General features: G+C 38.8%; 1 protein-coding gene across 1 annotated transcript; it reads left to right on the top strand.

The window, feature by feature from the left end:
* Positions 1–10,424, top strand: ZUFSP (zinc finger with UFM1-specific peptidase domain). Its single transcript, XM_010005197.1, has 10 exons — positions 1–17; positions 388–470; positions 2,303–2,416; positions 3,357–3,466; positions 4,212–4,380; positions 7,125–7,313; positions 7,620–7,788; positions 8,483–8,634; positions 8,977–9,197; positions 10,377–10,424. The coding sequence occupies exons 1-10, from the start codon at positions 1–3 to the stop codon at positions 10,422–10,424; spliced, it is 1,272 nt and encodes a 423-aa protein (XP_010003499.1).
* Positions 10,425–12,155: the final 1,731 nt, after the last annotated feature.

Genomic DNA, 12,155 nt, shown 5'->3' with positions numbered 1-12,155 from the left:
ATGGGAAAGGACCGCGGGTGAGCCTGATGGGGACAGCCTGAAAAACTTGCCCTAGAGCAGAAGCAAAAGCAGTAATACAGACGAGCCTTCAGTGTTTAGCATGCCCCAAATACACTATCAGTATTAAGGTAAAGCACATCAGAAAGGATTTGTGGGATAGACTGGTTTGGGTTGGAAGGGACCTTAAAATAATCTAGTTCCAAACCTCCTGCTTGGGCAAGGTCACCTCCCACCAGACCAGGTTGCTCAAAGCCCTGTCCAACCTGGTCTTGAACGCTTGAGGGAGGGGGCATCCTCAGCCTCCTTAGGCAGCCAGTTCCAGTGTCTCACCATCCTCGCAGTGAGGAATTTCTTCCTAATATGCCACCTAAATCTAACGTCTTTCAGCTTGAAACAGTTTTCCCTTCGCCCTATCCCTACAAACCCTGGTAGGAAGTCCCTCTCCAGCTTTCCTGTAGGCCCCCCTTCAGGTACTGTAAGGCCATCTGTAAGGTTGCCCCAGAGCCTTCTCTTCTCCAGGCTGAACAACCCCAAATGTCTCAGCCTGTATCCCATGGGAGAAGTGCTCCAGCCCTCTGATCATCTTTGTGAGCCTCCTCTGGACTCGCTCCAACTGTGTGCTATGTCCTTCTTGTGTTGGGAACATAAGAAAGGGCCCCAGAACTGGATGCAGTACTCTAGGTGGGGTCTCATGAGAGTGGAGTAGAAGATAGAGAAGTGGTTTTTAGCTGTTTGACATAGATTTGGTTGCAAAGGTTTCACTTCTCCTCTCTAAGTCTCACATTTGACAGGATCCTGCAGAGCAGTTGCAGTGCTCAGTAGAGAAGGAAGTCTGAAGTTTTCAATAGGGACTTAGGAAAGATCTAGCAATGATGTATTCTGAAGTATTAAGCATTGATTTGGAGACCACTGGGATAATCTGGGGGTTAAATTTGGAGTAAGGAAACTAGGTAATTATTTTATATTTATAAAATAGATACTGTATTTTATTTTAAGCATGGTCAGAATTTTATTCTGACTAACCATCCAAAGTAGTTGGTAGCTGTGTCAGATACTCAGCAATAGCATGTCTTTTAGTGGGTAGATCTCTTAGACTAGCAGTCTTGATGTAGCAAGCTATGTATACTGACAAGAAAAACAAACGATGGTTAGGATGCAGAATTTGGCAGTATAATCAAGCACTCTGCACAGTACTTGGTTAAAAATATTATTCTCTTAAAAAAACGCAACAAAAAAAATCTTAGCATTGAATCATATCTTCTATGAGTGCAAATAGTGCAGAGCTTGAATAGATGACTTACTTGCCAATTTCAATGTCAATTTCTGTTTTGAAACTAGTTACATTAAGGGTGTTTAAGTTTTTTACATACATAGAATGTTTCAAGAAACCACATGTTTGCAGTGTTAATGCAAAATGTTGCTGTTGAATTTAGATTATTATACCTTCAAGTTTCCTTCCAGCCACTCATGAACATTTAGCTTGGGCTAATCCTTTCCAGAAAGAGCTAAAATAGCGCATTAATTTCTGTGTTTTGTGAACCTGGGAAGGTGCATGTAAAATCTAGGGCTTCAGTAGGAGGCAGTAAAGATGGATTCATGTTCTTCTCTGTGGTGCCCAGTGACAAGACAATACGCAGAGTGTAAAATATAACAAATACCATTTAAATCAATAACACTTTCTTTACTGTGAGAATGGTCAAACACTAAATAAGTTGTCTGGGGAGCTTGTGGAGCATCTATCCTTTGAGTTATTTGAAAACTAACTTGAAAAGGCCCTGTGTAACTTGATCTGTTTAATTTGATCCTGTTTTGAGGACAAGATGGTCTCCAGAAGTCCTTTTGAACTTCACCGTTTCTATATGATACTCTTCAATAATTCTGAAACTGCAGAAAGAATACTCATGCTTTATTCTTTCTGCTCACCAACTGCTGTGTTATCATGCAAATATTTAAGTTTTCTAAGCAAGTGTTCTGTTAGCAAGACAGATCTTTTCATTAACAGTTTGATATTTCAGACTAAACATTTCTAATACACATATTGTCATAGCACATTGTGATGGGGCAAAACTTGATTAATAGAAATAAGGAAAATGTCTTAAAATTGTGAGGTGTGTAGATACAAATTCTTAAATCATTAAGAGAGCAACAGCTGCTTAGAATTTGCTGCCTTTCACTGGGGAAATTTCAGTGGCAACACAAAACACCTTACTGTGTATTTATCTTAGACTGTATATCGGTTAGGTGGGTGATTCTCACAAAAGCCATGAATTGCATTAATCAAGGAACTGCATTTCTTTTTCAGACACAGATAATGTTGAACAGCTATATGAATGTCCAATGTGCAGTCTTACTTGTACAAACATTCAGATTCTTGAAGAACATGTGGATTTACACTTGGAACAAAGCTTTTCAGATGGTATGTGAAAGGATGCAGGCTTGGTACTTGAAAGCATTTAGAAGTCTTTGAATATTGCACTGTAGAATCTCTGAAAACACGTAAAGTAAATACTTCCTGATTTTAAAAGAGTGCTGGACACATACATAATGAAGGTAACATAGCTAATAGCAAGTCCTATCACTTGCTTAAGTGCTTTTTTTAATCACACATGCAAGAACAAGTATTTGTCTGTGTGTGCTTCTGAAGTAAATGTACTGTGTGTTAGCCAAAACGAAAACTTAAAGCAAGAAATGTTGAAAAGACAGTCATATTATATATTATTTTTTAGCTCTGTAGAAGGTTTACATACATGGAATTTAGAGTGGCACATACCAGTGCCATAAGCTGAAAATCGTATAGCTCATTAAAATGTGGTTTTTTTTACTCAATTCTTTTCTCTAAATGTTTATACTGATTCATTAGTCATAGCAATAAAGGAATCAAAATTAATTTTAATTATTAGCATGGCAAATAAAATCCTAAAGATTTTCTATCCAATTCTCTGATCCTAAATTTACTTTTGTCACTTTGTTATGAGACTGCTGAGAGTGATCACAGAAGCTGGTAAGTGTGTGGTTTTCGAGAAACTTGGACTTCTTACTAACAATTAAATGAAACATTGCAAACAAAAGCTGTTTTCTCAGTAGCAGAGGTACATGCCAGGTAATTGCTCCAGTAACTGCATAAACCTTGTCCAAGTCAAGAGTTTGAGTCTTGGTAGACTGAATGCAGTTAATCCTTTTTAGTGTTAGTTGCTAGCAGCTCAAAATAATGTGGGATGCATCTCCTAAAATCAATTCGCTGTTGTGTGTATATGTCTGCTTAGAAAAGAACCTTTAAAAATTAAATAAATGATCCATCACAGCATTGTTAACCTCCCTATCAAGTCTTCTCTCTTTGGAATTTTATTCCTGGGTAGGTGGAAGCATAAGAGATCTAGAACTGGCTCAGTGGCTTCAAAATGAAGAAGATAAATGTCAGAGATCAGAAGAAGAGAAGCGGGAGAGGGAAGAATTTAAAAAGCTGCAGGTAGAGTAATATTTCTAAATGGTAACATTTTGAACAGTTGTGCCATTCAAAACTGAGTATCTTGAAACTGTGGTGACCTGTAATGCCCATACCAGGTCAGACCTGTGCAGTCAGGCTGTGTTGTGGTAGTGGTGCAGGGGTGGGCTGCAGGCAAGTACAAGCCCTCAGCAACCTTGATCCTGGCACAGGTTTTGGCTGTACCTGCCTTGAACTAATTGACTTTACTGTTTTGAGTGGTACTGGCTCAAGATGGGGCTGGATGCTCTCTGTGCATGCCGTGCTGCCATCACAAAAGGCCCTGACATACCTGCTGCCTGGAGCATATTCCCTGGCCAAGTGCTTGAGACCATGAGCATCCTGGCTATCCTCTTCCTGGACACCATCACTTGCTTCAGTGACCACTCCCCTGCCAGGTCCTGCTTCTCTCACCCTCCCAGTTAACAGCCCTAGTACCTCATTTCCCACTTGCTACTTTCTGGCTAGTGACTGCCTCTGTGCCAATGGCTGGCTGTCCAAGAGAGAGCAGAGGGATGGGCCTGCTCTTCCAGCTGTGGCTTTCCTAGTTCCACATTCCTATTCAAAAGTGAAGCTTGGCCTTCAGCTCTGAAATACCATAAATCTGAAGGTTTTTTGTCACGCTGTTCACTATTTTTCAAAGTTACTGATTGTGCATGCAACTTCTCAAAATCACTAAAAGTGAATTTTAAAAATGTGATTTAAATAATGCACATTCTATCCCTAACAGAGACAGTATGGCTTGGATAATTCTGGAGGCTACAAGCAGCAATTTCTAAAGAATATGGAAAAGGAAGTCAATAGAGGAAGGATGCAGCCTTTTGAATATCACAAGAGAAAAGCAGACATGATGGAATGTTTGGCTTCTGGTATAGATGATGGGAGAACAAAGACCTCAGGTAAGAATGCTGAAATTATACAGCTAAGACTGTACGGTTTTAGACCTAGGGTGTAGTGGCCAAACCTGTCTTTAACAAAGCATGTAATTGGATGTTTAATACTGGTTGCATCCTCGTTCTAATCCTTATTTTCTAGATCTGTCCGTACCAGTTTAGTCCTAAAGTAATAAAGAAACTAAAGGTTTATATCTAATCTTTATCCTAATGTAAACACTTTTTTCCTTCATTTTATTGTTTTCTTGGGGTTTTTTTTGTTTTCTTTTTTACTATGCAACCTTGGAACCAACTTGTATAGTTAAGGATCCAAATGCATTATGTATCAAAAGATTCAAATATGTTACTACAAGCTGGTTTTCCTTGAGTGAATACTTGTTTGCTACTTAGTACCCATTGGTTCCTAATCTAGTGTCTGTTAAAATTTACAGTAGATTTTTATCTTGTGTTTCAGTTAGTTGTAGTTAGTTGTAATCTAACTAACAGGTAAGGACAGTGTTCCTCTGATTACAAGTCCAAGAGAGGACTGGAAGGAGTAGACATGTACTTGATACATCTTCTTTGAAGTGTTTTATAATTGGTACAATACTGCAGTGTTGATGGATTTCCATGTCCCTTTCAAAAGGATTTCCTTGTTTTTACTTGCCAAGACCACAGTTCACAGGTCTTTTACCTTATTGCTAGTGGTTCTAACTTTCAAAATATCCAGTTGGTTCTTGACGGTAACATAATTTTTTTTTTTTCCTATAAGATATATTGAGTGGAAATAATACATTTAAAGTTTTCATTCTTGGTAATGATTTAGACTTCAGAAAATAATTCAGAAAAAAATCGGTAATGGCTGTAGAATGATTGTTTTCAGAACACCATGGCAAGAAATGGACTTTTGAGAATTTAGATATAAAAATTGGAGGGAGTGTTTCCAAGCATGTTCTTCCACGTGACAAAGGAAGATTTGGAATATCCTGCAAGAAGATTAAAAAAAATACTTACAGTAATTCTCAAATTCTGTGCCATTCATTTTCATTTCTTAATTTCTTCAGGGAAAATAATTTGAGGGGGATAAAAAGATTACACAGTATGCATAAATATTTCCATGTTCTTAAGGGGACGTTGTACTGGAGGTGGCCATGGCGTGGGAATGCTATTTTGGTGGCATTAGTTTTCCTATTTTGTTGTAATAGAAGAGAAGAAGGTTATCAAGAGTAATCAGCATGGATTTACCAAGAGGAAATCATGCTTGACTCATCTGATAGCCTTCTATGATGTTGTGACTGAATGGATAGATGCAGGGAGACCAGTGGATGTAGTCTAGCTTGACCTTAGCAAGGCTTTTGACACAGTCTCCTATAACATCCTTGTGAGCAAGCTCAGAATATGAGGGATAAAAGAATGGGTAGTGGGATGGATTAAGAACTGGCTACACAATAGAGCCCAAAGAGTGATGGTCAATGGTGCAGAGTCCAGCTGGAGACCTGTAACTAGTGGAGTCCCTCAGGAATCAGTGCTGGGTCCAGTCCTGTTCAACATCTTTATGAATGACCTTGATGGCAGGACAGTGTCTTCTCAGCAAGTTTGCTGATGACATGAAGCTGGGAGGATTGCCTGATTCATCTGAAGGCTGTGCAGCCATTCAGCTAGATTTGGACAGACTGGAGAGCTGGGCAAAGAGGAACATAATGAGATTCAACAAGAGCAAATGCAGAGTCCTGCACCTGGGAAGGAACAACAAAAAGCACCAGTACAGGCTAGGAGGTCATCTGCTGGGGGCAGCTCCGTAAAGAACAACCTTGCAGTCCTGGTAGACAAGTTCTCCATGGGACAACAATTTGCCCTTTGTGGCCAAGAAGGCCAGTGTTATCTTGGCATGCATTAAGAGAATTGTGTCCAGCAGACCGAGGGAGGTTCTCCTCCCCCTCTACTCAGTCCTGGTGAGACCTCACTTGGCATATTCTGTCCAGTTCTGGGCCCTTCAGTTGAAGAGGGACAGGGATCTACTTGAGAGAGTCAAATGGAGGGCTACAAGGATGATTAAGGGACTGGAACACCTACCTTGTGGGGAAAGGCTGAGACCTGGAGCTTTTCAGTCTAAAGAGGAGAAGTCTGATGGGGGTTCTAACTAATGTCTATAAATACCTGAGGGCTGGGCATCAAGAAGGCAGGGACAAGCTCTTTTCACTTGTGCCCTGTGATAGGATGAGAGGCAATGGATTCAAACTCAAGCATAGGAAGTTCCACCTCAACATGAGGAAGAACTTCTTTACTGTGAGGGTTACAGAGCACTGGAACAGGCTCCCCAGAGAGGTCTCCTTCTCTGGAGACTTTTAAGACTTGTCTGGATGCCTTTCTGAGTGATTTTTGTTCCTGCTCTGGCAGGGAGATTGGACTTGATCTTTAGAGGTCCCTTCCAATCTGTAAGATTCTGAGATTCTGTGATTCTGTAATAGTTCCTGTCCATATCACAGTTCATAATGTAGTTCAGGCTGTTTTATATTAAATATTCATTGTGTAGCAACAGTGAGGACATAGCTTGACCTTTGAAAGCCTTTTAGTACATACTTCATCAAGATGGAATAGGTGCTGTGTCCACCGATTTGGGGATTTGGGTTCTAGATGTAATGTAGGATCACCTAGAAGTTTTAAAATAAATTATCTTAAACTGTATCTGTTCCGAGCTGGGGAAATAATGTTTTTCTGGTGAATTTTGTAGTTGATGTTATTGATAAACTTTGCATTTGATCTTCTTTCAGGAGTCATTGAAGCACTGTGCAAGTACTATCAGAACGAAAACAAAGACGTGAGGCGTGTATGGCTTTCCTCAGGAGTAGATCACTTCCACTCATCTTTGGGCGACAGAGGCTGGGGTTGCGGTTACAGGAATTTCCAAATGCTCCTTTCCTCACTGGTGCAAAACAGCTTGTATAATGACTGCTTGAGAGGTATTCAAGAAAATGCTACCCGTTTGTTTCATGTACCTCAGATGACAACCTGTTTATTCATGTTTTGCCTTTTCATTTACACAGCAAGAATTACTAGGTCAATGAGATTAAATGCTGGCTATACCACTGGAGTTTACTGTGAAAAGGAAGAGAGGTGAATGCTGGCAAGGCATGTTGTGGTTTTAGCTTTAGGTTTTTTTGTGCATTGTTGTAACATCAACTGTCTCTTATAAAAGAAGCTGCGTATTTTTAATTAATAGACCATTTCAGTAACTGTAATCACAACTTAAAAACTTTCTGTTCCAGATACTACACTAATTCCTGGTATACCAAAGATTCAGTCCATGATTGAAGATGCCTGGAAAGAAGGCTTCGATCCTCATGGAGCATCTCACTTCAACAACAAATTACGCGGTTCCAAAGCATGGATAGGAGCCTGTGAAATTTATTCACTGTTAACCAGCCTTAGGATAAAGTAAATATTGCTTTTCTTTGTTGTTGTTATTTTTAAGTGTTGATTTAAGTCCTGTACCTTTAAAGGTCAGACTCACCAACTGCATGATTGTCACTAAACCACTAAAACCTTAGTGGCTTTAAATCTAACCAACTTGTAAACAAATCTGATTTAGTGAAGCATAAAGCTGCATAACTACTTATGCAGGCAAATAAACTGAGCAACTACTTACATCTTTGAAACTTGGTGAATATGTTACATTTGCATAAAATCAAAGACTGATTAAAAATTTAACTTCTCTGAATTTTCTTCTCAAGAAGAATCTGAATTTCAGCTATTCAAATGCGTAATTCTGAAAGTTGTTATGCAAAAAGACCAAGCATTTTAATTTTGGCAGGCTTCATAAGTTGTTGTTGGACTCAATAGAGTAGAGCATTTCTGCATTATGGTGTAAATCTTCCAGTTTTGGACAGTATGTATTGCAGTGCTTTGTAATTATGTGTCCTTTACTCTGTTGGGTATTGCAGTGCTTTGTAATTATGTGTCCTTTGTTGTTTTTTTTTTAAATAAGTGGTCATGACCACTGGACATCTGGAATTGCTGTGTTTACCAAACATTCTTGGTACAGGAAGCAGAGACTGAGAAGTGAAACAATTGTTTTAAGAAACAACCCCTTTGAAACGTTATTGTTGCTTTCATTCTGAATGTGCTGTAGGTGTCAAATCATTGACTTTCACAAACCAACTGGCCCCATGGATACGCACCCTCGTTTATTCGAGTGGGTTTTCCGTTACTATTCTACCGATAATGAAGGTGGTGCAAAGGTAGTGTGTACTTCCAAACCACCCATCTACTTGCAACATCAAGGTCAGTATCACAATCTGCTGGTTTCAAACTAGTCTCTATCTTTCTTCATATGTGCTGCAACTTAGAGCAGCATTTTACATTCCTTCTGCATTTAATGGAAGGCATGGCTTTGTTTCCTTTTATTCTTTTTATTTGGGCAGAACCGTGTTACAGTTTTGTTTGTATAGGATGGAAGAACTGATTGTGATTTGGATCTCAACTTTCTGATATCTGCTCTTTACTTATAACTACCTTACTGAACTTAAAGTGATGTTCTCCTTGGTGGAAAATAAGTAGTATGTTACAAGGAAATAAATTAGATTTGTGTGGTTTTAAAATACTGAAACTCTATTTTGAAATTAGGTCATAGTCGCACTGTTGTTGGAATAGAAGAGAAAAAGAATAGAAGCTTATGTCTGCTACTGTTTGACCCGGGTTGTTCTTCCCAAGAAATGCAGAAACTGCTAAAACCCAACAACGATGGTATTAATATCAGACTGCTTCGGAGATTTGTGGGTAGCTTAAAAGAAAAGCAGTACCAAATAGTGGCTGTAGATGGTGTACTCTCATTGGAGGAGAAAGCTGTAAGTATTTCAGAAAATGGTTTCTATCTAAGAAAATCTAAGAGAATCTGCATCTCTTCTGTACTACTCAAATGCATATACATATATGGCTCCATGGTGAATATTTTTCATCTCTTCACGTTCCTTGTTCTTCTCTGCTACTTTCTGCTTATTCTCTGTGAATTGAGTAATAAGATACCAAAACTGAAAAAGTGTTGCATATAAATGCATGCCATCTTGATGTAAACAACAGCTTCTTTTATGAAGGTTGCAGCTGTTTGTGAGTATAAATTGAGCTTTTTTTCTTTTCATTTTCTTACAATATTGTCTCCTAACTTATTGTGGGCATATAAGGTACTTACAAAGCATTGACAGACCCAGGTTATGTTCAGAGGTTTTTATTGCAGTTTTGTAAAGCTATATGGTATCTCTCAGCCTGTGATAGTTGAAGAACAAGGCACACAGATCGTGAGGCCTAACTATCCAATGTCTCCTTAACTTGTACACTAGAGCTAGTGCATTCTGCTTTCTGAAAATCCTTAGAACTTCATGTATTAAAAACTTGCATGTTTGAGCTATTTCTCTTTGGACACTAATTTTTTAAGACCTTGGAAGCTTTCAGGTGAATGACAGATAAAAATTCTCTTTCTTAAGCTTCCTCTTTCCTAAACTAACAAATTGATTCTGAGGAACCATATTCTGATTCTGTGGTGTCTTATCAATACTAACTGAGCATGTTCAAGCTTCAGGACAGGTGTTTCTTTAAACTATGAAATAACTGGTAACTGAGTCACCCACTCACATGTCTTTAACACCAGTATATTGAAATGAGGTATTGTCTTAAGTGTTTTCTGGCACTGAACATGCCAGAAACAATAGTGAAACACATCCAGGCTATCTTCCTCCTGCTGGTGAAAGCTTTACAATTCAGGGCACACTAAAAGGAAGTGTTGTATGGGATTTGTGTGGGGTGTTTTGTTTGTGTTTGGGGGGTTTTTTCCCATTTTTTCAAATGTTTTATTTATATTGACAAATATAAATTATTTAGAATTTTGTCTTGAAAGCTTTTCTTTAATCAAGATGAAATATAACCCCTTATACTCATTAAGCTTACTAAACTACTAATTTGGAAAATTCTCTTTGAAGTGGTATTTTTCTTCATTAAACTATTCACTTTCCCTTCTCTCCACCATTTTTTAGGCTTGCTGCCGTGCTTCTCAAGTCTTAACATCAGAGAAGATTCCTTAAAGGATGCCTTTATTATCTTTCTTACCTCTTTTGGAATCTGCTGGATGCAAAACATTAGACTTCTGGACTGTGACCCTAACTCAACAATTTCTTGACTTATGCTATGTCTCCATAAGTGGGGGCCCTGGAGAAGCACAACATTAGAGTAAACCTGTATTTTTGATCTTCAATCAATACTGCCCTCCTGATGAATCTGTAAGTCTGAGGTATTACAGTTGCTGTCTTAACTAGGAAATGTTCTGTTTTCTTAGTTAAATTGCAATGCAACACCTACCATTCTGTGACAAGCTATTGCACCATAGTTAACTGTCAATAAGCAGTGGATAGAGATCCTGTGGAACTACTTTACTGGAGTGCCTCTGTAAATGTATTTATGCTGACTATTGCCAGTGCTCCATTTCTTACCAAATTTGATCAACAAATACCTATTACATTTCAGCAAATTCTCCTGCAACTATTTGCAGAGTACAGAGACAGATCAGTGATTTTACATGATACAATCTGTTCCACCAGGGATTAGTTTACTATTGAACTTTTTTTTAGCTAGCTGGCTAGTCCAGCTGTCACTTGTAAACACAAATGTGTGTGCTTATGAGGTGGGTCAGTGTTAGCATTGATCCTAACACTGATCCTATCTTAGACCTCACAGTTACAGATCTAAGATAGTGGTGTCCAAAGTAGAGTGCTTGTGCTCTAGGGACTCTGCAAGACCATTGACTGGGAAGTTTTCCTTTTGTATCATGAATAAATAAAACTTTTAGAAGTGTTTGTTTCATCTTTGCCATATCTTTTTATTTCCATTTCTGTGTATGTTTTGTAGTTTCCATTTACTCTAAGTAGAGCTTAGGTGCTTCCCTCTAATTCAGACTCTCCTACATGTTGACATCTCGATGCAGGTGTAGGAGTCTTACTGTTAACCTGTTTCTCTCATGTTTAACATGCTCTGGCAATAAGAACTAGTATCTTTTTAAAGTAGTGAAACATTAAGATGTAAAGATATTACAACCTGTAAATCAATAATTCTTTCTGAAATGTGCATGAAAGTAAAAAAAAAAAAGGTAATAATTACAAAAATGTGTTCATTTCAGTTGTTATGTAGAAGTGGCCTATAATCTGTGGAAGGGTTAAATATTTAGAACTCTGGAGGGGCTGAGGCTAGGGACAGAGTTCCTGGGATTTGGAGGACCATCCATGGCCACATTAGTCCTGTTCTTCACTTGCTGCGAAGTGTTGGCAGCCATGCTGTCATTTAACCTCTCACAGGTACATTTCTATCTCTTCTGCACTGTTCCCTCACCTCCCCTGTGACAGGGGCTAATTCCAGACCCAGAATATGCTTCACCAGTGTGACACTGTGCCCAGATGGATGGCCACCAACCATTTAAGATATTGGATTCCTTGTGTAAGCATGACCTTATGGCAAGATCCCAATAAATATTCTTTGTGTTTGGTTTTTGTTTCGGTTTGTTGTGAGGTTTTTTTGTTTGTTGGTGTCTTTGGTGTTTAATTTTTTTAACAAGCACTCTGGAGTGTCAGAGCAACACATGCCTAATTGCACATTGATTACGGTCAGGTTCCTGGTGTCTCTTGTTTCTGTTTGACTCTAGAAATGCTATGTAAAGGTCTGACCAACCAAGGTGATAATGGTATAGTTAAACAGTCACCTTTTCAGGGAATGGCAGCTGGGGCAGGGTAATGGAGTAACTTTCAAATTATTAGTTGGGCACCACT

Source organism: Chaetura pelagica, unplaced genomic scaffold (assembly GCF_000747805.2).
Source record: "Chaetura pelagica isolate M959 unplaced genomic scaffold, ChaPel_1.0 scaffold171, whole genome shotgun sequence".
Lineage (NCBI taxonomy): Eukaryota > Metazoa > Chordata > Aves > Apodiformes > Apodidae > Chaetura > Chaetura pelagica.
The sequence above is the reverse complement of the archived record's forward strand: the minus strand, read 5'-3'. Positions and strand labels throughout refer to the sequence as shown.

What these genes read in the sequence shown, in the direction of transcription:
- ZUFSP (XM_010005197.1), top strand. An exon ending in GGAACAAAGCTTTTCAGATG is followed by an intron (nt 2,417 to 3,356) that starts GTATGTGAAAGG and finishes ATTCCTGGGTAG; the next exon opens with GTGGAAGCATAAGAGATCTA. An exon ending in TTAACCAGCCTTAGGATAAA is followed by an intron (nt 7,789 to 8,482) that starts GTAAATATTGCT and finishes AATGTGCTGTAG; the next exon opens with GTGTCAAATCATTGACTTTC.